Source organism: Coenobita brevimanus, chromosome 65 (genome assembly GCF_032717465.1).
Source record: "Coenobita brevimanus isolate Jiangsu-jjx chromosome 65, ASM3271746v2, whole genome shotgun sequence".
Lineage (NCBI taxonomy): Eukaryota > Metazoa > Arthropoda > Malacostraca > Decapoda > Coenobitidae > Coenobita > Coenobita brevimanus.
In genome coordinates, this window is record NC_137018.1 from 39386571 (window position 1) to 39414516 (window position 27946).

Here is a 27946-nt window from a genome sequence, read left to right on the forward strand (position 1 = left end):
ATTCTGTTTGTATTGTTTTTTTTTTTTTTTTTTATCAGTGACGTACATGAGGATAATGAAGTGTGTATTGTGGAGATTGAATCGCTAAGGAAGAAGTGTTACGACCTTCCCTGTGCGACTCAGAAAGTGGCCCATGTGGGAGCAAGTATTATATTATAATTTCACTGTTCGATGGTGGCAGATTATACCTTGATCTGGTTGCCGCTGAAATATTAAATTAGCCTGTCGCCAACTTTTTTTTTTTTTTTTTTTTCTCCATATTATTCTCTACTACTTGTAAGTCGCCTCGTGTAAGGGTTATTAGAAGTGTTGAGGTTTTGTTACTGAAATAATAAGCTGCATATTTTTTTTTTTTTTTGTTGGTATGTGTGGCCCTTTTATTTATTTACATTCTGAGACTCTTCTCCACACCCCAAGCTGAATAAACTCTTATGAAGCTGGCTAGTATAGTACATTAGAGTACTTATTATGAGATGGTTAATGGTGGCAGTATGAAGTCCAACTACCTGAATCTCTTCTGGTTCAGTAATTATGTTTGATGCTAGCTGGAATGAAAGACTAGAGCATTTCCAACGGTAAAAGGGTAACTACTTCAGTGTGATGACGCCTTTTGAATTTTATTTTTTTCGCGCAAGATTTATATAATTCCACCAGGTGATTTGACCCAATTTAGGAGATACGTCTAGTGGCAATAGTAGTTGTTATTGTTGTTGCAACATCATCTTGAATGTGAACCCGGCGGATCCCAGACCGAAATTGCTCATCTTCCGTTGTCCACTATCCTCCCTTTGGGGGATTGGGAGAGGGCTGAGGGACGTAGGTGTAACCGGGCAGCTGCATCGCCTGGTCATATCGGTGCCACCAGGTGAAGGCGTCCCTCCACGTCTGGTAGTGATGGAATTAGGCATACACCCAGTTAACCATTGTTCGAGGAAGCATCTTCCTTTAGTTGAGTACAATCGTCTGGCGGTGGCGAGAATGAAATACAGGCGTCCCCTCACTGAAGGGGTTAAGCACTGGAGTTTGATTAAAAGTGTTCTTAGGGAATTATTTGATTTTATCTGGGTGGGCGTAATGATATTGCATTTTTGGATGTATGACCTTTTTGTTCAGATAAATTTCCCAGGTAGATTGATTCGGTATTGGGATGTTGAATACCATTATTTACTAATGTAGGGCTTTGTTAGGTGCCCTTAGGAGGCTTCGTAGAACGCTTTCCGTAGCGATTAAATTTGCATTTTAAACCTTATCATCATGTTTGTTATCCGTATGGGTTTAATATCGACATAGCATTAATAGCACATAAAAAAGGATATTAACATGTGCTCAGTAGGCTAAATCGCAGTGGAAGATGTGTAATGAAACCTTTGAAACACACACAGAATGCTATCCTTAGACATATGTAGTCGAGTGAGAGTACAGTAGTGTTGTAATTGTATCTTTTATAAATAACTATAATGCTGATCTGTAGTTTCAGCCGTAGCATACAAGATAAGGATACAGGGTTCAGATATGAGTGTTTGAGCTCAGGAATTGAAACACCTCTCGTAGTGAGGATATTAATCTCCATTGATCTCCAGTACGACGACGCCTTTTCATTTTATTTCATTGTAGTCTTACATTCGTTAGTTATACCTCATCTTCTAAAAGGTATCTCGCAGAGAGAGAGAATGCTGTACTGCTTGAGAAATGACACTTTCATTATTGACTCCTTCAATACGAGGGCAGATTTATATTTTATTGTGTTCTCAAAATGATGTCATTTAGGTTAAAGCTTTTCCACTTTGAGGGGTTAGATATAGCCATCATTAACTCCACTACTAGAAGTTCTTCCCAAGCTGAATAAAACAGCATGGTGGCTGAATGATTTTTAAGTCTTGAAAGGGCTAAACTTTACTAAAGTTTAGATTTTGACATGAACGCCCGTCCTTACTGCCATGAATAAAATCGTCTGGTGGTTGTTGGATTAAAATAAATAATCGTCTTAAAAAGGCAAAAGTTTATATTCTGACATGCCTGTCGTTACAGCCAGCATTGAAATAAGGAAAACAAAGTCGTGTTTGCATTTCGTAGCCTAGATAAATAATGCAGGATTACATTAATTTTCAGATTATTCGACATGGTTGTCGTGTGTGTGTGTGTGTGTGTGTGTGTGTGTGTGTGTGTGTGTGTGTGTGTGTGTGTGTGTGTGTGTGTGTGTGTGTGTGTGTGCAGCCTATGTGTGTGCGCCGAAGTTTTGCCGTCTGGATAGATTACACATGTAGAATGAAAGTTCTGTGTAGATTTTTCAGCACGCTCGCATTTTGATACTGGAAGAAAAGTGTGGGTTCTGAAAGTATTGTAGCTCTGTAACTGGAGCACAATGCGCCATGGTATAGGCCCGTATTCAGAGTGGCATATATCCTAGCACCGTTTCCGAATCTATTTACTTTGCTTATTTTACACCTTAAAGAGTCATGTTTGTCGTTTATATCGTTTTAATAACATAATTTGCATCATTAGCGCACTAGAGAATATTAATATGTAATGCACTGAATAAATCACTAAGAAAGATGTCTTACGAAATCTTCAGAACCTCTTAGAATACGACCCTTAGGTACAGTATATTAACCCTCTTGTATTCTGTGAACGCATGATTATTGTAGTCGGCTACCACAGAATGACATTGTTTATCTTTCAGAAATCCTAGCAGTCAGTTTAAAGCTTTCGATAACGTTTGCATGCTCGAATTTTCCTCAACCCCCCCTTTAAAAAATGGATTTAGTTTGATTATAAGCGTCCATGGCAACAGAAGAGCTCATTTTATAACGTGTGTTTTGTAGCCCAGATAATTATTAGAATATAACTCGAGCAGTATGAGAGTTCAAACTTGTCGGCCTGCTTATACTTTATGCATTTTTTTTTTTTTTTAATAAAAAAAAACGCCGACACTGAAAGCGGAAAAATACAGTTTTGTGACTGGTAATAATGTTTGAGTTTTGTAACCCAGGTAATTATGAGAATTTAACACGTGTTGCACTAAAGTTCTGAGTTTTTATCGTGCTCACGCGTCGTTTATATATATATATATATATATATATATATATATATATATATATGTATGTATATATATATATATATATGTATGTATATATATATATATATATATATATATATATATATATATATATATATATATATGTATGTATATATATATATATATATATATATATGTATATATATATATATATATATATATATATATATATATATATATATATATATATATATATATATATATATATATATATATATATATATATATATATATATATATATGTATATGTATGTATATATATATATATATATATATATATATATATATATATATATATATATATATATATATATATATATATATATATATATATATATATATATATATATATATATATGTATATATATGTATATATATATATATATATATATATATATATATATATATATATATATATATATATATATATATATATATATGTATATATATATATATATATATATATATATATATATATATATATATATATATATATATATATATATATATATATATATATATATATATATATATGTATATAAATATATATATGTATATATGTATATATATATGTATATATATATATATATATATGTATATATATATATATGTATATATATATGTATATATATATATGTATATATATATATATATATATATATATATATATGTATATATATATATATGTATATATATATATATATATGTATATATATATATATATATATATATGTATATATATATATATATATATATATATATATATATATATATATATATATATATATATATATATATATATATATATATATATATATATATATGTATATATATATATGTATATATATTATATATGTATATATATATATATATGTATATATATATATATATATATATATATATATATGTATATATATATATGTATATATATGTATATATATATATATATATATATGTATATATATATATATATATATATATATGTATATATATGTATATATATATATATATATATATATATATATATATATATATATATATAAACGCGTGCTGGGGGGTGGAGTGAGGGGAGTACACGGCATCGGTGGTGATGAATGTGAGTCTGGTCGAACTTTCCCGAATGCTCTGTGTCCTATGCCCCTCTTCCCTCTCTTCAGCATCTCCACTCTCATCCCGCCCTCCTACCTCTCCTTCCCTTCTTTCTCTCTCGGCCTAACCTGCCAGATTCCTATTGATTCCCGACCCGAACTACCCCGGCGCTGCATCTGTCATCAGCAACTGGCGGAGAATAAGCTGAAAGGGAAGCGATGGCGGGGCTCTTTATATCCGTCACTGCAACCTTTTGTCCGAGGGAGGGTGCTGTGTGGGCGAGCCGGGACGTTATTTATCAAAGATTTTCATCAGTTTGCAGAATAAACGGGCCAGGTAGAATCCGTATTTGTGAGGAACTTTAGCCAGCTTGAAGAAACATGCTATTATCGTGAATGGTCTTGTTACTCATTATTTGAGGGTGAAGGTTGGGCCAGCCAGAGTTTTTATTTATCAAAGATCTTAACGAAATTTCAGGATAGATAAGTCTTCAAAGCAGTTTTCTATCAGTAGATACCGTTTTGTGTAAGTTACGTGATGGACAACTCAGAACTGTTTGTAAGTATGGAATCAATGGTGGTAGAAGCAAAATGACGAGCCGGATATGAGGAACGAAAATGATGAGAGGTCTGAGACGGGTGTGTGGCTTGCAAAACGATAGAGGAATGGAAGGAAAGGTAATGTATTTGAGGGAATTAAAAAGGGGGAAAAGTAGGAAATGAGTCGAAGAAACGGATGTTAGAAAAAAAAAATAAAGAAAAGCAATTGGGAGCCGAATGCTAATCGCCCGCCAGAATATGCTGTTGGCCAGGTTACAGGCAACTTACGAACCAAATGTGGAGATTCTCAAAACTCTACGGAATTCAGTCACTTCGTTTCACAAAAAGCCAATCCATATTAAAACTAGTTGACATTTGGCAGCCATTTTGGTGAGCGTGACCTTGACCCCGAGTGTCCATTTTCGAACTCGGCCAAGATTTTGGCCATGTCTTGATACCTTGAAAGTTTCTTGTTGACAGCTCAAGCCGTTGTTAAGATGTAATGGTATCACACACACACACACACACACACACACACACACACACACACACACACACACACACTGACAGACGCTGGCAAAAACATTATCGCTCTGCCTTGCTAAAAGCGGACGATAAAAAAAGAGAAGTTGGAGACAGACTAATGGTTGGGGAGGAGTCTGAGAAACGGATGTTAACGAGAAAGTATGAGGAGGAAAAAAGCAGAAAATAAGAAAGTTGTGACTGAATATTGTAATAATGCGTGGGAAGGAGTAGGACAAGGATATGTGGCAAGTGTAGGGAAGTGTAAGATATATATGAATGGTTTGCAAAAAGAAGTTGTGTATTGAGGGCCAAGTGATGAGAGCTAGAGGGTAGCCGAGACAAGTGGGGCATAAAGAGAGAGAGAGAGGGAGAGAGTGTGTTGGTGGGAAATGATAGGAGGGAAGAGTGGGGGAGACGGATATGTGGTAGAGAAGAGAAAAGATGATGTATTGGAGGGAAATGATGGGAGAGGAGTGAGAGCGGAAGTGTGGCATAAAAAGTAAGACGGGTAAATATATCGGAGGGAAAATGATGGGAGGGAAGGTGTAAGGTTGATGGATGTGTGACAAAAAAGGGAAAATATTAATGAATTGGAGGGAAAGGGGTGAAAGAGAGGGATATATGGCATAAGAGAGATTGAGAGAAAAAAAGATAGTAATAGGAATGGTACAAGGAAATGAATATAAGAGACGGTTGTGTAGGAAAAATGAAGATGATGAAAGGAATTGGAAGAGGGAAACAGTTGTGACATAAAGAAGGAAAGTGAATGGGTAAGAGAGGGCTGTGAGGGGAAATGAGGAGAAGGAATGAGTTGGAGATGGATATGAGGAAAAAAGTGGTGGATGGATAATGATAGGAGGGAAAGTGGGAAGAAGTATGGCTATGTGGCTTAAAAAAGAAAAGAAAAAAAAAAAAAAGAAAATGATAAGACGGATGTTTAGCCTCCCCCCTCAAAAAAAAAAAAAAAAAAAAAAAAAAAAAAAAAAAAAAAAAAAAAATGTTCAGTCCCACCCACCCACCCATATATATATTAGGTAGTGCTGGAGACACAAGGTCCTCCTGGTCACTATCAGGCTACTGTGCTGGCAGCAACTATTGCAGATTCCATTCATGTTCGTCAGCGGAGAAGTGCAGGTGCAACCTTATTCTTCACCAATATCCATGGTCTCAGCACCAGTCTAAATTCAGTTCATTTTTTCCTACAGTCCATATCCCCTCTTGCCTTGTTCCTCACAGAACCACAAATATATCCCTCTACTGAAATATCCCCATTTTATTTTCCTGGTTACCATCTCCTCACAACTTCTTTAACAAGGGCAGCACCTGTTGTTATATCAAATCTGAATATGCAGTTTACACTGTTTTAAACTTCACTTCAACGAATTTTGATTACTCACTGTATAAACTAATTATCTAAATATTACCTAATATATCTGTGTAGTCTGTTGCACTCCCCCTGTGCTTCTTCAGAACCCTGTGTTTTTAACTCCATATCCACACAGTTGAGTAACCTTAACCTTGCCCTTAGCACTGAAATTAACGTTTTGGGTGATTTTAACGTACATGATGTTGAATGGTTATTGCATTCTGGCAGGACTGACGATGCTGGTCTAGAGTGCAAGCTGTTTGCAGAATCGTTTACTCTCACGGAATTGGTAAAGCAACCAACCAGAATGCCAGATGATCTTGACCATAATTCCCATCTCTTGGATCTGTTCCAGACAAATAATCCAGATCAGTACAGGATAGAAGTACTGTCACCACTTGGATCCTCTGACCACAATCTCATCAGAGCCTCATTAGTTGGCCCCCCAAACCTCCTTGTTCTGAACCTGTCAGGGTGACTCAGTGGCAATTTGATAGGGCAAACTGGGATGGATTTAGAAATTATCTTGCTGACATTCCATGGCAGTCTTTCTTCTCTAGTGATGTCAGTCCTACCCAGACACTCACACAGGTTTCTACAACAATCCCCACATGTACAGTGACACAAGCTCTCCTACACAAGAATAGGAGGAATTAGACAAGTAGAAGGAAGCGAGTGACTGGGGCGACAGGTTGTCGAGTGAAAGTGAGAAGAGGGGTCTAACGAGAAGTTAGCTAGCATATAAACACTCTTGTGTAATACACACAGTGTTCAACCTGAGCTTTTCCTTTGAAGACAATAAAACTACAATCAAGACACCCCCCCACCCCACAAAAAAAAAATGCAGAAAACTATGGGACATCACATGAATTGATATTACATGATATACAAGTATCCATTTCTTATAACAATATCATTATATCTCATAGATGAATTACAAATATATTAATAACTCTTACTGTAATCTTGGCATTGTTCTGCTTTTGCATATATGTGTTTGTCTGTTATACATACACATTTTACAGTATGTTATACAATATTCTATAATCAGTTTTACTATAGTGTATTTGCTCCATTGTGTATACAATATGTTTACAATGTATTACTAGGTCAGTACAATATTATCATGACTATTATGTCAGTAGAATATTATAATCAGTATTATGTATTAATAGATTAGTTTGTCACTGATATATGCTGTCGTTGGTTCGCCAGCTGGCGTGACCGAGCGATGTTAGGAATCATCATTATCATAATACAATGCATAATAGATAGTTTAAAGTGTGAATGTAATGAAAGTCAAGCTAGCTGTGGGAAAGGAAATAATGTGGCACCTCGCTAGAATGTCTCACATTGCACAACGGGCCCACAAGCAAGGCCACGTGACTACACTCACACACACACACACAGGTTTCAAGAACAATGCCCACATGTACAGTACAGGTGACACAAGCTCTCCTGTACAAGAAAAGGGGAATTAAACAAGTAGAAGGAAGCGAGTGAGAGGTTGTCAAGAGAGAGAGCTAGAAGAGGGATCTAGCGAGAAGTTAGCAAGCATATAAATGCGCTTGTTTAATACACAAAGTGTTCAACTTGAGCTTTCCCTTTGAAGACAGTAAAACTAATGAAGACCCAGTATCCATCTTTAAATTCTCCTGTCATTGACTACAGGTGAACTGAAGTTGTTTCTTTACATATCTACTCACTGTTACCTACAGCTCGACTACAACTACTGAATAATCAATTACAAGACCTAATATTGAGGCCAAAGGAATTTTGTAAATTTGTTCTCCTTTTCTTTCAGTCCTACTCTGAGAAAAGTCTTACTAATGTATTCTGTATATGCATAAGGTTTCTCTCAAAATCTTAGTAACATATTCCACAACTATTCCACAACTTCTCGGTTAATGTAAATCCACAGTATATGCAATCGTTCAAGTTAGCTAATCCTTTGGACGCTTTACTACTACAATTAAAAACCATCCTTATGAGAGTTGTTACTGAATCTTTGCTTACAACATTATGTGGTAAATAATGTTCTATTTTTATGATTAACAGAGAATTCTACCTCTTCAATAAATTTGTTCTTCAGTTGATCCTTTATACAGTACCCTCGCGTCCAACATGCATTAGTCCAGCACGATTCGGATCCAGCACGGAGAGCAATTAATTAGTATTATTTAATACGATTTAATTACTGCAACACGAGTGTGTTAGCATAACACGCACAGAGCTCTGAGAAATGGGCGAAATCCGCATAGTTCACTCTAGCACGATCACTCCCGGTCCAACACGGTCATACTGGACATTCCCATGATGATGATAGCCAATGAAAACTTCTGATCAAGTAGCCTTCCCCGCCCGCTATCGTGACGTGATCGTGATGCCACCCAATTAAAAACGCTTCTGGTGTCACGTGATGTTTTGTTTAAATTTCTCCCGCCACAGCGCCACTCAGTCGCATAATTGCATTGGAAGGTGCTTTTTTCTTGCTGCATTTTCTGCCCTTGTTACTGCATTTTACCCTGCTCACGATGCCTAGGAAGCCTTCTGAGAACCCCAAGAAGCGTCGGCACCTCCCTCAGGCCACCAAGCTAGAAAGCATCGAGAGGAAGAAGAAAGGGGAGAGGAATGTTGACATTGCCAAGGCCTACGACATGAATGAAGCCAACGTGATCATAATAAAAAACTAAGACAAGATCCTGGCAGCTAAAGGCTATCACACGGCACTTCATACCAGGTTTGCCGAGGATACGATGGTAAATCGGAACGGTAACGTGGTAAAATTGCCAATGATACCACGGCCATTTGGAATTCATCTGGATGGATTCCTGCCGAGGATACGACAGCCAAACAGTGTGACCAAAACCCAGGCGACTCGACAGAGAATGTATCGTACTACAGCATTGAACATTTAGCCTGACACTGAATACATATTAATATTTTAGAATAAATATCAATCGTTTTGAAACCCTTCTCATCGGCATGCGTACCAGTTTATAAACAAAGTTGCTTCTCCTTATTCTCTACCAAGTCAGCGACAGCGATCACTTTCCACAGTCACGAGACAGGGCTCTGGCATCAGTGTGAGAAGCATGCACTTGGCCGAGGATTACAGTGCTAGGACAGGCAGAAGCAGGACCTTCCATGGCTGTGGACGAAGATAGTGATTCTGAGTGTGATTTCGAAGGATTTATGAGGGAGGTTGAGGAGGAGCAACAGCCATTACGCGCTAGTGACGCCAGCAGCCATCCTCCGGGGACCCAGTAGGACTACCTACAGCCTTGGATACCACCTTCCATACCCAGCAGGCCCACCAACACTATCCTAAAAGGTTAGTTATCATTCATAGCACAGTACCATGTATTATAATTACAATAGTATCAATATATGTATAGGTATATGGTAGGTATTTAGGGTGACTTTTCCGAGGGTTGCTGACATAATTCATTTTCCCCGTAAGCTCTATTGTTAGTCCAACACGTTTTTGGTCCAACACGTGACCCATGCATGACAATATTACCGTGCTGGACGCGAGGGTACTGTAATATTATTAAATAGCCTATTGTTAGATGTTTGGGTTGTCTCTCAGTTTACTTGGAAGAGAATTTAACAGCCTTAGCTGCCTGGTAATTTGTTGGTAATTCGGAATGGTTTAGCTTCATGGTAATCCAGCCCAATACTGTCCATCTTTAAATTCTGCAGACTGGTCATACAAATCCGTAGTTATTTTATCTTCAGGGGTTGATTCTTCAGGATTTATTTCCACAGTATCCAAGTCCCACAGTTTGTGTACAGGTTCAATTTTCTCATCCAGTAAGTCACTTATTTGAGTAGGATCTAATTCTGCACACCGATTCTAGCTGCTATCAATGACTGTGTGGGGGTAACAAAGACTGAGTCTACCAATTTGGCCTCTCCTCTGGTCTGTTTTGGAAAAGGCAATTGACCCATAATAATGCTACCTCTTAGACTTTTGAACATCGCTATTTTTCTTGAATGTCCTTTGTCTGAATCTTCCACAGTAATCTGGCCCAAGACATGCATACCCCAATTTCCGGCAGTGTTTGTTTACTAGTGGGTGTTCGGTCAGCGAGTATGTTGGATATTGAAGCAGTTTACCCGACAAGACACTGAAGAAGAGCCAGAGATGAGTACCAGGGCCAAACCCAAACTCTCATATACCTTACTTAGTCAATATAGACAGACACAGAAACACCATGGGTAATGTTATTTTTCCTCATAAACAATACTGTTGCTAAAAAATGAGACATCAAACATCTCATCTAGGAAGGTAAGGGGAGTGGGACTTGCAGTGTGAGATGCTTCAGGGCAACTGACAATTGACAGGCAGGCAACTGGCAGTGCACCAAGCGGGGATAGGGGTGAGAGGGGGGCTGGGGAGGGAGACAAGCAGGAGTGGGGGAGACGGAGGGAGACAAGCTGGAATAGGGGAGGGAGACAAGTGGGGGTGGAGGAAGGTGGGGGGATGGGGAGGGAGACAAGCAGGGATGGAGGAGGGTGGAGGACAGGGAGGGAGACAAGAAAGCCAAACTGCCGTATTAACCCTTCCCCACCCAGTCTCTCTCTCTCTCACACACACACACACACACACACACACACACACACACACACACACACACACACACACACACACACACACACACACACACACACACACACACACACACACACACACACACACTTTGAGAAAGACGTCATAAATGAAAGTAGTGATCAACCTAAGCTATTTTACAGCTACATCCGAAGCAGCCTTCCTCTTGCCTGTGGCAAGCATTTGCACCAGTCTGTGCCGATCCATGTACGCCCTCTGCTGAAGTCTGTCGGGAAGTGTTACCGGATGTCTTCTTGGAGTTGCTGCTGTCACCCTACCATATCTTTCCAGCAGCTGCTGGATACAAGTCCTGGCGAACAACCTCAGGGAGAAGGACATGGGTGGCTTGACCTTCATCTTGTACAGGATGAAGGCGTTCAGCATCGTCATATCTATGAGATGCAGAAAAACTTTCCTGTACCACCTAGTATTCTTCCTGAGGCAGTCGATCTCACCAATCATCATGTCAGACTTGTCCACCAGCCGCATGTTGATAATATAGTCCAACACAGCATCAGGTTTCATCACAGGTTCGCCTGTCCTACGGTCGACCTTCCCACTGTCTCTCATCTCCCTCTTATGTACGGTGGTGAGCATGTGCACGACCCTCTTGTCATGCCACCGTATTGCCAGCATCTTCTCAGACTTGCGTAGGTGCACGTCTCCTCGCTGCGAGGTACCTGCCTCTGGGAATTTGGGGAAGTGGGCACGATTACTTTTCACAGTGCCGCAGGAGCCAATGCCGTGCTCAGAAAGGCATTTGGCAAGTTTCGGTGCTGTATAGTAGCTGTCTGTATACAGCACATGATTCCCACCAAAATACTTTTCTAGGAGCACTTTCACTACACAGCCTGAGAAGCCAAGAGGGTGTGTTTTATCCAGATCGACAGTGCTGGCTGAATATATGACGAAGTCAAGGATGTACCCCGTCTTACAGTCGCACAGTACAAAGAACTTAATTCCAAAGCGATGGCGTTTGCTTGGAATGTACTGAACAAACCGAAGACGTCCTTTGAACAAAACCAAGGATTCGTCAATGACAACCTTCTGAAAGGGGTGGAAGAATGACTTAAACTTATCCTTCATTCTGCTCAGAATCTCCCAGATCTTCCAGAGTGGGTCGGTTTGGGAAGGTACATCGTTGTCGGCAAAGTGCAGGTTTCCCATGATGTTCCGGAAGCGATCTCTGGCCATGTACTTATTGAAGGTGGGTGAGGGTAGTAAGGGGTCCATGGACCAGTATTCTTCCAACTCATGCTTCTTGGAGTGTGGCATGAGAAACATGAGGGCAAAGAACACATACAGCTCCTGCACTCCCAGCATGGACCACTGTTGCATCTTGGCTGCACCTGTACCACTTGCAGCACATTGTGATTCATACCTGTTGGTCTCATCACATATGTGCTGCATGACTTCGTCATCTAGGAAGGCTAAAAGGTAGTCCACACACTCAGCATTTTCGTCAGTAGTGAAGGCAGGCTGAACTCCTGAGGAGCTCTCATCAAATACTAAATTTTCAGGCACAAAATCTGACCCTTCCGTCCACGCGAAGGCGTCCAGGATTCTCTGTCGTGGTGGTGTAGGGCGGGTGGTGGTGGTGGTGGTGGTGGTGGAGGAGGTTGGCTGTGAGGCAGATTGATCTCGGTCAAGGTCACTCACACTGACCTTAGGTTGCCGTACAGCATAGCAGCCCTTACCCTACTAGCTTCACTACTTTTCACTCTCCTTGATTTACCTCTACCTCTACGGCCTGCCTTCACTGTTGATGCTGGTGGTGACTCCGACGACGAAGACTCCGGAGATAACTCAGCCGATGATGATGAAGAAATGAGTGAAGTGGGGCTTGGGGAACTTGGAGGTGAATGCAGTCGTGACTCATGGCGGGCTGGGTCACGTGGGGGCATTGTTCTGGGGCAAACACGCTGCCTTTTCACTCCCTTCCCAAATTCCTGTCCTTGCTGCACTAAAGGCTCCTTTCCCTTGGAGCTAGACACTAATTCTGACACTGAAGCACTCGTTGTAGCTGTTTTTGGCATGATAACCTCACCCGGCTCATCACATGATTCACCCGAATCATCAAAATCACTGTCCATCATAACCATGGACAATTCTGCCAGTTCACGTGCCACTGCAGAGTCACTAAGGCCTTATCTGCTTCCCTCACTACTTTTCTTAGGGGTAGAGGTCACGGGGCCCTTTGCAATGGGCGCAGAAGCGGCAGGAATGGCGGGGTGCGAGTGCGACATTGTTTCACTACAGCGGAGGACAAGGAACTAAATGCCGCGGCTTATCTGAGAAGGGAAAGGTTGACAATGACGCTTAGGCTGACTGCTGCTAACTTACATGCTAATTTTTTATAGGTAGAAAAGCTCGGCAATACATGAAGAAATAGGTAGTTCCAGGTGAATGTAAATGTCACTTAGGCTTCTCCCTTCCTTTCTGATATATATTTTTATTACAGACATCGATTGCAAGGCATAATTCAAAGGGGAAATTACCATGGTAATGTAGCGAATGAATGCACATGAGGTGTTGTCAGGTGATAATTAGCCAATTGCTGGTGTATAACGCTATCACTTACCTGTTTTTTTTTTTTGGTATATATTATTTTGTATAAGTATAGGGCATAGGGCTTATTTCAATGGATGAAATCTGTGGAAAAATCCGGGGGAAATTTTGCGTAGCGCAGCGCGGCGTGGGAGGTGAGAGGACAGGGTAATGGAGGGCAGGTGGGGAGGGGAGTCACGAAGGGGGTAAAATCGCTAAATTGTCAACAATGGATGGGAGTACAGATGAGATTTGGAGTGCTGACTAGTGTTGGACATTGGCATTACTGATAGATGATACAAGCCACCACTTGAGAGCCCGGGATAATTCAAAATAACACAGAATCACAAAAGTGACGCCCCGCGGTATGATCCATTGTGGCCGAGCGTCACGAAAGTGACGCCCCGTGGTTAAGGGGTTAAGAAGATGAAGATCCAAAAGTCGTTCGTTCTCAAATCATTCAGGTTAGGTTAGGTCATATTAAGATAGGTTTGGGATAATTAGGTTTGGTTAGGTCAAGTTGTTAACCAAAAGAGGTAAAGGAGAAATGAATTCCCTGAGCTAGACCTTGATTGATCATATAGCCCTGCTAGGTGACGGGAGAGCGCTACCTCCCCCAGCAGGGCAGCTACCCAGGTGGGACGCAAACCCTTGACCCTTCGGTCTGAGTAAGGCACTCTACTACTGAGTCCCTGTCCCCATTAGGTTAGGCTACGTCATATTAGGTTTGGGACTAATGATTGTGACAGATTGACATCGGAGCCAAATCAACCAAAAATTCTGACATGGCCGGTGGCCGCTTGCCATGGTTTGTGTGTAAAACTGGTGGTTTTATAGCCGTCTTCAAATTACAAAATTCTGCAAGTTTTTAAAGCTATCACAATGATCTACAGTATCTGTCAGTTTATAGGCAAATGTTATAATCCCATAAAGAGTGGCAGTTTGACTTTTGAGTTGGTTACTTGTTATCATGTAGGGAACACTTATGGATTGGTGGAGGGGCACAATCTCTTCGTCAGCTCAATTGTTGATATGTAGGGAGCATGTATGGGTTGGTTATATGGTTACCACCCAGCATTGTAAATGGTTTCCTGGCTTACAGGAAACCATTAGGCTTGTCACTCAGTGTAAAGACACCTGAAAAGGAGAGAAAAGTAATAAAAAGTGATGGGAAAGACAGGAGAGATAGGAAGAGAGGAGGGCAAACCCAGAAAAAGAATAATAAAGGTGAAGGAAGAAGTAGGAAGCACTGAATCATATGAGCGGATGATGGTCAATTATTACGTTATATTTTATTGAGAAAAAAAAATGTAGTTGTAAAATTAATGCATGGGAGCTCTTCTGCAGTTTCAGCAAAGCTCCTACTTTTGCAGTCAAGTAGAATGGAAGGATCCAGAAACAAAATGAAAAGTAGACAAAATTAGAGCGGCAAATGAAATAAGCCATATACAGTAACTGTTAGCTCATTACTCAAACCTTTCAGATTCTTGGTGCACCTCAGAAGTGAAACCATCCATACCAGTGCTGGGCAGGTGCGCAAACACTTGCGCAAAGCACAATTGCGCACCCTTGCACTCCGGTGATATCGTTTCCACATTGCGCACCACACGAGACCATGCGCAATTTTGCACTTGCACACATGAAAAGGCAGGTGCGCGCCTGCCCTGCGGATTGCGCACTGCGCAATCCAAGGGACACATGGTCTTGGGAGCTTCCCGCGTGGCTGGACAAGGGATGGTGGAGGCTGGGGTGGGTCGCGAGGGTGGGTTGGTGGAGGGAGGCGGGAGGGAAGGGGGTAGTAGCATTTCTTAATATGCTTCAACGGAGATAATGTATTTTTAATATTTTTTAAATTATTATTATTAGTAAATAATAATAAATATACATTATTTATTAAGATTAGCGTATGCAATTCCTTACAAAAACCATTAAAACATATTATTTAAATCAAATATCCACAGCCTAATAATTTATTAGGCTGTGGATATTTGATTTAAATACCCTGTGTTCATGATTTTTTATTTTTTTGTAACGAATTACATATGCTATTGTATATCTATATTGAATTATTAAATAAATTGTCTTGACAAGACAAGAGAGAGAGAGAGAGAGAGAGAGAGATAAAGAGCATTCTCAGAGAGAGAGAGAGAGAATAAATACGGGAATGGCAAAGGAGCGTCCCTTTGAGTGAGGAGATAAGGCATAAACTTTGTCCCTCTTCTCTCTCTTATTCTCCATTCCTTCCCTCATCTCTCTTTTATTCTCCATTCCCTCCCTCCTCTGTTGGAAAGAGAGAGAGAGAGAGAGAGTTGATGATACAGTAATCACGTGATCTTTGCCAATGCCTTGGTAAATATAGGCTGTTTTTCCCGGATAATGACCTACTGTACCTCAGTCACCGCGGGTGGTGGGCTCGTTGCTAATTTAGTAATTTATTTAATTATCTATCTATCTATCTATTGCCAGACGCCTCAATCCCGTTTGGGGTGGCCACAAACAAATCGCCTCCACGTTGCCCTGTCCCCCACCATTTCACTGCCCCGCTCCCAGCTCACTCACCCCTCTCTCATATACTTCTCCACCCCATCCCTCCATCTCATCCTCAGCCTCCCCCTCACTCACATACACTCTCTTCGTCAGTCTTTCACCCTCCATCCTCTTCACATGGCCAAACCACCTCAGTGTGTTCCTCCTAACGCTTCCGATCACATCCACCCCACAATGGTCTTTATATCCTCATTTGTCAGCCTGTCTCTCCATGTGACTCCACAGGCTCCTCTTAAATAACTCATTTCCACTGCTCTCACTCTTGACTTGTGTCCTTCCAGCAACGTCCAAGCTTCACTTCCATACGTTAGAGTTGGTATCACAATACTGTCATGTAGTAACTTTTTCACTTCCATGCTCACTTCCCTGCTTCTTATCACTGCTTTCAACGCTCTTTATATCCTCATTTGTCAGCCTGTCTCTCCATGTGACTCCACAGGCTCCTTTTAAATAACTCATTTCCACTGCTCTCACTCTTGACTTGTGTCCTTCCAGCAACGTCCAAGCTTCACTTCCATACGTTAGAGTTGGTGTCACAATACTGTCATGTAGTAACTTTTTCACTTCCATTCTCACTTCCCTGCTTCTTATCACTGCTTTCAAAGAACCAGCAACCTTTTTTCCCTGCTGTCCCCTTTCAAGCACTTCACCCTCCAAACCTCCATCCATACTCATCACACTACCCAAGTACTTAAACGTACTCACATTTTCCAATTCCTCACCATCCATCCTCGCTGTACATTCACTGACTTCACCTCTCTCAAAGACCATCACTTTACTTTTCACTTCCATACTCACTTCCCTGCTTCTTATCACTGCTTTCAAGGAACCAGCAACCTTTCTTCCCTGCTGTACCCTTTCAAGCACTTCACCCTCCAAACCTCCATCCTTACTCATCACACTACCCAAGTACTTAAAGGTACTCACATTTTCCAATTCCTCACCATCCAACCTCGCTGTACATTCACTGACTTCACCTCTCTCAAAGACCATCACTTTACTCTTCTCTACATTCACCTTTAGATTCCGTTTCTTACACACTCTTCCAAACTCATCCACCAAGCCTTGCAGCTCTCCTTTGTCTTCACTCAACAACACAGTATCATCTGCAAACAACAGTACAGGGAGTTTCCAAACACTACCCTCTCTCACCAGGGCCACTCCAACATCCACTACCCTACTTTGTACCTCTTTTATTACTCCATCCATGTACAGATTGAACAGCCATGGAGACATGACACATCCCTGTTTCAACCCAACCTTCAAAGAGAAAAATTCACTCAGTTCACCATCCACACGCACTGCAGCCTTAGCACCATCATACATACCAATTATATATTTAACAGTAATTCCCACAAATATATGCAAATGATTTGCGCTAGTGCTTTGCGACATTGCATAAGCTAAATATTAGATTGTGCACCTGTGCAAATTACAAATAATGATAATAAATAAAAGTAAGTAAGTAGGTATGCTGTTTTATTAAAATATCTCAATACTTTTCAGTAATTCCCCAAAATATGCAAATGGTTTGCGCTTGCGCTTTGCGACATTGCGCAAGCTAAATATTTGTCAGATTGCGCATTTGCCCTTGCGCAAGGTAGTGAACTGTGGATTGTGCTTTGCGCTTGCGCAAGGTTCTTCTTCGTTTGAGCTGCCCACCTCTGATCCATACCAAAACGCTTCATCCATGTAAAAGCAATCTTTCTTATTTCTTGCAGTACCTGTTAGTAAGAACCATTCTGCAACATCCAAGTTACATAAAAAAGAGAGGAGGGTGCAACTTTTTCATGTGCATCTTTGCACAAAATAGCTACAGTACTTCATCATTTTCCTCTTTCATTTGGTTTAGTTCTTCATAATCATTGTATTGTCAGTGGACATAGGATAATTCAGAAAAATGTGAGTTTTATAAGGTGGTTAGGTTAAGAAAAGATTCATGATTGATATGAAATAAAGAAATCTTGATAAGAAGGTAGAAGTGTGTGTGCTTAAAAGGTATTGTCATATGGTAGAGACAGTTACCGGTAATGAGGTAGGAGGTGAAAAAAGAAAAATAGAGTAAGTGAAAGTGGGAGGAGATGTGGAAAGGTAAGAAGATGACAGCTGGATGTGATAAATATTGTAATTAGAAAATGAGGTATATAGTGGAAGAAAGAAAAGAATTGATAGGATTGCAATGGAAGAAGTAGGCCCGTGTGTGGAGATGCATACAAAAGGGTTGCACATCATGTTCATAACTAAATGATTGATGGAATTAGCCTTCCTCTGTTCCACAGTTATTTGTGAAACACAGAATACATATGTGTGGAGAGTTTTGCCTGTGTGGTGGAGTTAAGATTTCAAAAAATTGATTGCTGAGTGACTGAATTTATGGCCCATGTTATGGGGTAATAAAAGAGGTACAAGGTAGGGTAGTGGATGTTGGAGTGGCCCTGGTGAGAGAGGATAGTGTTTGGAAACTCCCTGTACTGTTGTTTGCAGATGATACTGTGTTGTTGAGTGAAGACGAAGGGGAGCTGCAAGGCTTGGTGGATGAGTTTGAGAGAGTGTGTAAGAAACGGAACCTAAAGGTGAATGTAGGGAAGAGTAAAGTGATGGTCTTTGAGAGAGGTGAAGTCAGTGAATGTACAGCGAGGTTGGATGGTGAGGAATTGGAAAATGTGAGTACGTTTAAGTATTTGGGTAGTGTGATGAGTAAGGATGGAGGTTTGGAGGGTGAAGTGCTTGAAAGGGTACAGCAGGGAAGAAAGGTTGCTGGTTCCTTAAAAGCAGTGATAAGAAACAGGGAAGTGAGCATGGAAGTAAAAAAGTTACTACATGACAGTATTGTGATACCAACTCTAACGTACGGAAGTGAAGCTTGGACATTGTTGGAAGGACACAAGTCAAGAGTGAGAGCAGTGGAAATGAGTTATTTAAGAGGAGCCTGTGGAGTCACGTGGAGAGACAGGCTGACGAATGAGGATATAAAGGAGCGTTGTGGTGTGGATGTGGATGTGATAGGAAGCGTTGTGAGGAACACACTGAGGTGGTTTGGCCATGTGGAGAGGATGGAGGGTGAAAGATTGACGAAGAGAGTGTATGTGAGTGAGGTGGAGGGTGGAAGAGGGAGGGGGAGACCGAGGATGAGATGGAGGGATGGGGTGGAGAGGTATATGAGAGAGGGGGGTGTGAGTTGGGAGCAGGGCAGTGAAATGGCGGGGGACAGGGCGACTTGGAGGCGATTTGTTTGTGGCCACCCCAAACGGGATTGAGGCGTCTGGCAATAGATAGATAGATAGATAGTTATGGGGCATTCTGTCTGTACTGTAGTTTTTCTTTTATGTTTTCTCTTTGCAGTTCAGGCCTTTATCCACTTTTATTTGGTGATAGGTGGGAGTGCTCATCATCCACTCAGTTGATGTTGTGCTACCTGTTCTTCTTGTCTCACATTTTTCTGTGTCTGTCCTCCTCTTTTCCAATTTCTCTTATCCTTCCTGTCACTGTTTATTACACTTCTTGCTACTTTAGGTGGTTCTACACTGAGTGACAAGCCTAATGGCTTCTTGTAACCCAGAAGACTGTTTAAAACACTTGGTGGTAACCAAATAGCCAAATAACCGGGTGACATGGAGCCTACTATGGTACCCATGTTAACTGGCTGCAAAGATGCAGATGCAGTGTCCACCTAGGAACCAAACCCCCACACTAATCCCCATGCCTTGCTGTGGTGAGATGCAGTTAGCAGCATGGTAACATCAGTCCACTGAATGGAATGGCTCTGCAGGGGTGGTTGATTACCTGTGGTTGATGGGCCTGCTCAATCAGACAGACTGGGGTAGCACAGCAACAACAACCCACTTATATTTTGGAAGTGAGGGGAGGTTTAAGACAAGAATAATCATGAATATCAAAAAGTAAGTTATATACAGTAATTCACATAATTCTTACCTTGAAAGTCTGTACTGAGCAGCCTTGTCCTGGGCTCCAGCACTGATGTTGGGACAGTAAATGTATACTTTATCACCATTATCTAAATAGTGATTGATTAGTTACCTTTAACTCCATTATCTAAATGGTGATTGATTAGTTTCCTTTAACACCATTATCTAAATAGTGATTGATTAGTTTCCTTGAGCATATTATGCAAGCAAAAAATGATTATTTTACTTGATAATGTTATTGTGGTAATGGTATTGATAGTTTTTGATGAACTGTATGATTCCTGATCTTAAATGTAGATTCCTTTTTCAGGATGGACAAAAGCCGTGAGGGCGAGCGTGGGGAGAAATCCCGAGGAGGCCTGCCCCCCAGTCTTGACCCAGCCACCGCCGCACTCTATGGTATGTCTGTGATTATTGATTGATAAACTTTGGAATTTTCATTATATACAGTACAGTACCTTTAAATTGTACATCCATCAACATTATCCTTTGACTGTTTTACTAAGCCCCTAGCTTCATTCAGTAACTACAGTGTCTGCAGTCAAAGTAGCCATTGATTATCTGGATCAAATTTTCATCAAGCTAGTCTGAACTGAACTTAAGCCAACACAGAGGTACAGTAGTTAGTGGTGTAATTGTTCACAGATATTGTAGTTTTTGGTATTATAATTATTCCTGAATAACTAAATTGTTAGTTTTGTTACTATGTCATCATCAGTTTGTTTGAGCCTGTTGCAGGAAAAAGATAGCTCCTATTTTACTGAAAATTAGTGATTGCTACCAGTACCTATTCCATTCTTCTGTGGCCAACATGTATTGTAGATTGTAACTCACTGTGATATCTTGTCCTTACTCTCCCATGTCTTCACACACACTCTGTCTTTTTGCTACAACTTTTCCCGCCATTTTTACTATCTGCTCACGGGAGTGCTAATCTGCATGTGCCAGTTTTGTAACATTTTTTTTCAGTACGTATGAATGTTTCTTTATCAGAGAAACAGTCCGTATTATACTCAGTGCTATTCACAGTCACCTCTTTTGGTTACCTTGATTTATTGTACATGTTAAGACCTTCTTTGTGGTAGGTGGAGGCGCTCACCATCCACTCACTCAATGTATTGTTGCTCTTGGGTGTCTGCCCTTTCCTCTCCTCCCTCTATTCCTTCCTTCCTCCTGTGTCTTATACTTCATTCTTTCCTCATCCTTCTACCTACAGGTGACTTTACACTCCCTTTTTTGTCTTTCTTTCCTTCATTGTTTCTTCTTTCTTCTGCCTATGGGTGACACTGCATTGAGTGACAAGCCTAATGGTTTCCTGTACACCAGGAAACCATTTAATACTCTGGGTGGTAACCATTTATCCAAATAATGGTATCTGGTGGTTTAATGGGTAATTACAGCGCTCCAATTGGATTGAGCTGGTGAAGGTTTGTATCCAAGGGGTGGCTTGGGTTATTGCTCATGTAATGTCACACAGGGATGCATGAGACTGGTCACTCTCATCTTAAATGTCAGGACCAAATTGCCTAGCCCCGGGCTTCTGCACTCCTCATTGGGCAACGTAGGATTGGATGATGGACAGATGTTAAGACCTTTGTGTATGATCAGTGATATAAATTACAATTATGTTTTTAGCATAATACAGTAGCTACGTTGATCCATACAAAGTACAGTAAACACTCAGTTATTCATTGTAATTCAGCCAAGCCCAATGCCGAATGAAACGAAACGCTGGATATTGCATAGTACCTCCTAGTTTGCTCAACATTCGGCATCGAGTCGGTATTGTGTTATTATCCGTCTCAACCCTCTATCCTAAAAGCTTTTCCATGGGTAAAAGATGAAAACTAAGCATAAAATACAATAAAATAATAATACAGTACAGTAATACAGTGCCGGTTGGCTACCGCTTATGAGCTGGTTGATACACCCCAGTGTTGGCTATTGAATAGAACTGTTGGCGACATGCCGTTTCGGAATCGGATGTTGCATGATTTCGCTGGATATTGCATTTAATAGAGCCAAGCCAGGAGTGCAGGATATCGCATTGGGCTGGATATTGCAGCAATAGATAATTGAGAGTTTACTGCACAGTACTTGAAATTTGCCAGTTATAGGTTAGTGAACAATTGTGCTGTATTTTATTATTATTAATTGTGTTTATAGTAGGTGGGGGCGCTCACCATCCACTCACTGTATTTAGTGCTGCTTTCAGGTGATTGCCCTTTCCTCTCTTCCTTCCTTCTGTCCTGTTCTACCTTTATTTGCTTCACTCTTCTTCCTTCTGCCTATGGGTGACTTTACACTGAAGGACAAGCCAAATGGTTTTGTGTACACAAGGAAACCATTTACTATGCCGGGTGGTAACCATATAACCATGTTATGGCACCTGGTGGTTTGGTGGGTAATTAAGGCACTCCATCGGATTGAGCCGATGCAGGTTTCTGTCCAAGGAATGATTGGGTTTATGGCTCACGTATTACCACTCCTGAGTGAGTCTGGTCACTCTCATCTTAAATGTCAGGACAAACTTGCCTAGCCCTGGGCTTCTATGCACCTCATTGGGCAACACAGGATCAGATGATGGATGGATTATTATTATTATTATCATGGGGCAATGTAGGATTGGATGATGGATGGATGGATTATTATTATGAAAGACTAACTAAGAGAGTGTATGTAGGTGAGGTGGAGGGAGGAGTAGACCGAGGATGAGGTGGAGGGATGGAGTTAAAAGGTATATGAGGGAGGGGGGGGGGAGTTGGGGAGAGGGTAGTCAAATGGTGGGTGACAGAGTGACTTGGAGGTGTTTTGTCTGCTGCCACCCTTTGCAGGATTAGGGCGTCGGGCTATAGATAGATAAATAGATTATTATTACTGTATTATTATTATTATTACAGTACCATTATTATGACTTTATACTTTCATGGTACAGTAATTATTAATTTCCATTTTGTCATTAACATGACAGAATGCTGTGGAAAGAGTGGAGTGAAATGTTTGTAGGAAATAATCCAGGAAGCCTTAATGAATGGTGTTGTACCAGTGGAGTCGGGGAAGGTTCCAGGTGTATCAAGAAAGTTGCCGGTGTATTTTTTTTACATAAGCAAAAGTGAATGAAGTGGATGCAAAAATAAATGTGGAATAAGGCTGAGTTTTGTAGGAAAGATGTATGTTGCAGTACAGTACTGTACCATATGCGTACCTTTGTTGCTTGATACAGAATAACCACTGTAATTATCCATCCATCCATCATCCAATCCTACATTTGCCCCATGAGGAGTGTAGAAGCCCAGGGCTAGGCAGTTGGTCCTGACATTTAAGATGAGAGTGACCAGCCTCACTCATCCCTGTGTGGCATTACGTGAGCAATAAACCCCAATCATCCCTTGGATATAAACCTTCACCGGTTCAATCCGACTGGAGCACAATAATTACCCACTAAACCACCAGGCGCCAAAATTTGGTTATATGGTTACCACCCAGCGTAGTAAATGGTTTCCTGGTGTACAGGAAACCATTTGGCTTGTCACTCAGTGTAGAGTCACCCACAGGCAGAAGGGAGAGGAAAGAATGAAGGAATGAAAGACAGAAGAGGGAGTGTTAAGTCACCCGTAGGCAGAAGGAAGAGAAAAGAATGAAGGAAAAAAAGACAGAAGAAGATGGAAGGAAAGAAGGATGGAGGAGAGGACAGGGCAGACACCCGAGAGCAGCACTACATTGAGTGAGTGGATAATGGTAAATATCAATACACAGAACACTTAGATGGCTTAGAAACTTGTATAAAGGAGTTCATGCATCTTTGGTGCTGAGAGCTGAGGGGTTTGGTCTTTGATTATTGAAGCAGTCTATCATGGACAATAGATAATTTTATTCTTACCATTACTATGTATAGTTGTGAGTAAAAGATTGAAGAAAAGCATAAGACAGTATGGATCAGTTGGGTCAAGGATTGTGTGGGTAAAGTTTAAAGTTGGAATACAAATGTGGGCGATTGTGTGTGTGTGTATGCGCCAACACAAGATCGTGCTAGTAGAGTGAGAGAAGAGTTCTGGACAAATGTGGAAGTGTGCATGGAAAAGTTTGGAAGGAATGAGAGAGTGTTTTTGATCGGTGATATGAATGGTAAAATAGGGAATGTGAAGGTGGATGGAATAGTTGGTGAGTGGGGTGTGCCTGCTGAGATAGATGAGAATGGCAGTGCATTAGTGGACATTTGTGCTGGGAGGGGGTTGGTGATAGCCAATACCCTCTTCAGGCATAAAATGATCCACAGGTATACATGGCGAGTGATGAGAAGGGTGGGTGGTGAACTGAATGAAAGGAAGGCAGTGATTGATTATGTGTGTGTGGATGAAAGGATGCTAAGATGTGTAATGGATGCAATAGCTTATAGAGGCTGAGGGAGTGGACTTTCTGACCGCTACTTGGTGGTGGCCAGAATTAGGATTCAAGTAAGATGGAGGAATAAAAGAAGGGAAAGACGAGAAGAAGGAGTAGTTGCAAGGAGAGTGGAAAGGTTACAAGAGGATGAGAAAAAGGCAGAGTAAGAGAGAAGTGGAGGAACGATTGGGCAAATATGAATTGGAGCAGATGGGAGACATGGAAGGTGTGTGCAGGATATTTATGGAAGAAATATGTTCGGCATGTGATGTGGTGTCTGGGAGGAAGAGAAGACGGAAGGGGGTGCAAGGAACAGCATGGTGGACTGAAGAGGTGAGACAGGCTGTGGCACAAAAGAAGAAAGCATACGATGAATGGATGAGAAATAGGGGCGTGGAAGAAGTTGAGAGGCGGAAGAGAGAGTTATATGTAGAAAGAAAGAGAGAGGTGAAAAGATTAGTAAGAGAGAGTAAGAAGAGAGTGGATGAGGAATTTGGAAGGAATTTGAGTGCAAAGTGGAGGGACTGTAAGAAAATGTTCTGGAAAGAGGTGAAGAGAGTAAGACAGGGTGGAAGTGAAGTTAGCAGGAGAGTGAAAGATAAAAATGGTGGATTACTAGTGGAGAAGGGAGAAAAAGTGAGCAGATGGAGAGAACACTTTAAGGAATTGTTGAACATAGAGCATGGAAGTAATGCGAGTATAAGTGGCTGGGGAATGGCTGGGAGAAGGAGGGAGGTGAGAAGGCAGGAAGAAATCAGTAGGATAGAAGTTGTGGAAGCAATGAAGAAAGTTAAATTGGGGAAAGCCCCAGGAATTGATGGAGTGTGTGGTGAAATGCTGAAGCATGGGGGAGAGATAGTAGTAGAATGGATGTAGAAGATGTGCAGATTGGCTTGGGAGGAAGGTAGAGTCCCGGAGGATTGAAAGTCAGGTATAATTATTCCCTTGTACAAAGGAAAAGGGGAAAAAGAAGTGTGTGGTAATCATAGGGGCATTTGTTTTCTTAGTATAATAGGGAAAGTGTATGGTAGGATACTTATTGACAGAGTTAGAGAAAGAACAGAGGAATTAGTTGGAGAAGAACAGGGAGGCTTTAGGAAGGGAAGAGGTTGTGTAGATCAGATATTCATTCTTAGATCTTTAGTGGGAAAGTTTCTAGAGAAGGGAAAAAGTTGTATGCGGCTTTCATGGATTTGGAGAAAGCATATGACAGGGTGGATAGACAAGGATTGTGGAAGGTGTTAAGAATATATGGAGTAGATGGGAAGTTGTTGAATGCCGTGAAGAGTATGTACGATGGTGCTAAGGCTGCAGTGCGTGTGGCTGGTGAACTAAGTGAATTTTTCTCTTTGAAAGTTCGGTTGAAACAGGGATGTGTCATGTCTCCATGGTTGTTCAATCTGTACATGGATGGGGTAATAAAAGAGGTACAAGGTAGGGTAGTGGATGTTGGAGTGGCACTGGTGAGAGAGGATAGTGTTTGGAAACTCCCTGTACTGTTGTTTGCAGATGATAGTGTTGTTGAGTGAAGATGAAGGGGAGCTGAAAGGCTTGGTGGATGAGTTTGGGAGAGTGTGTAAGAAACGGAATCTAAGGGTGAATGTAGGGAAGAGTAAAGTGATGGTCTTTGAGAGAGGTGAAGTCAGTGAATGTACAGCAAGGTTGGATGGTGAGGATTTGGAAAATGTGAGTACGTTTAAGTACTTGGGTAGTGTGATGAGTAAGGATGGAGGTTTGGAGGGTGAAGTGCTTGAAAGGGTACAGCAGGGAAGAAAGGTTTCAACTGCATTGAAAGCAGTGATAAGAAACAGGGAAGTGAGCATGGAAGTGAAAAAGTTAGTACATGACAGTATTGTGATACCAACTCTAACGTATGGAAGTGAAGCTTGGACGTTGCTGGAAGGACACAAGTGAAGAGTGAGAGCAGTGGAAATGAGTTATTTAAGAGGAGCCTGTGGAGTCACATGGAGAGACAGGCTGACGAATGAGGATATAAAGGAGCGTTGTGGTGTGGATGTGATAGGAAGTGTTATGAGGAACACACTGAGGTGGTTTGGCCATGTGGAGAGGATGGAGGGTGAAAGACTGACGAAGAGAGTGTATGTGAGTGAGGTGGAGGGGGGAAGAGGGAGGGGGAGGCTGAGGATGAGATGAAGGGATGGGGTGGAGAGGTATTTGAGAGAGGGGGGTGTGAGTTGGGAGCAGGGCAGTGAAATGGCGGGGGACAGGATGATGTGGAGGCGATTTGTTTGTGGCCACCCCAAACGGGATTGAGGCATCTGGCAGTAGATAGATAGATAGACCATTACTATAATTTTACCTTTGTGAGTAAGAGGGTTAGAGTAAGTATCAGTACTATAAGTGCACCAGCTAGGAGATCTTACATCTTATACCGTACAAAGAGGTGCCCACTCACTTTGAATGTTATGTATTTGTCTATGGTACTTTAGCTGGTGCTCTCAGCTTATCAAACCTTATATATAAACACAGGAGTCATACACATTTTTGAATAGTAAATAGTTTTAGTAGTAGAAAACTGGGATATCCTAAGTGAGGAGTGTGTGAAGAATTATGAAGGAAAAGTAGTGATGGACAGTTTGGATACTGTATTAAAGACACCTGGAGAGAGCATTATCACCAGTTGCTGAATGAAGTACTGGAACAGGGATGGTTTAGAGTAGAAGATCCAGTCTTTGGCCCTTAGCCTTTAATCGATGCTGCTCCTGTGAGGAGGGCAATAAGGATGCAGTTTAGGGAAGGTGGTGGGTGTGTCTGGGTTTTCTGCTGAAAAATTGAAGGCCTCAGGAGATGTAGGAGTGAGTTTAGTTATTGATTTAATAAATTTAGTTATATGAGTGTGTTGTCCTTGATTACTGGCTGAAGATTGTGACTGTAAATGTGTATGAGGAGAAGGGTTATACCTTGGAATGAGGAAATTTTAGAGGCAGAAAACTTTTGAACCAGGTATTGAAGATAATGGAGAGAGTCCTAGAAGGGATGATAAGGGAAAAATGCATATTGATGAGATTCAGTTTGGGTTCATGCCAGGCAGTGGGACCACTGATACCTAATTTATTGTCTGACAACTCCAAGAGAAATAGGCTGTGTAGGAAAGAAAAGGGAACTGTGCTTTATGTTTGTTGATTTGGAGAAGGCCTTTGACAGAGTCGCTAGGGAGGTTGTGCAGTGAGCAATTAGAAAGCATGGGATCAAGGAGTGGCTGATTAGAGTGGTTATGGATTTTTATGTGAGTGCTAACACCCAGGTGAGAGTGTATGGAGATTTGAGTGATGAGTTTTCTGTAAATGTTGGCATGGATTATGGGGTACACTT

At 41.1% G+C, this 27946-nt stretch overlaps 1 protein-coding gene across 2 annotated transcripts in view; it reads left to right on the forward strand.

The window, feature by feature from the left end:
- Positions 1-27946, forward strand: part of tou (bromodomain adjacent to zinc finger domain 2B toutatis) — an 860023-nt gene that overhangs the window by 432494 nt on the left and 399583 nt on the right. For both annotated transcript variants that reach the window (XM_080276402.1, XM_080276403.1), the window contains exon 5: positions 20541-20629. In XM_080276402.1, coding sequence (XP_080132528.1) covers positions 20541-20629 — 89 coding nt within the window. The remainder of the gene's footprint in view (positions 1-20540; positions 20630-27946) is intronic.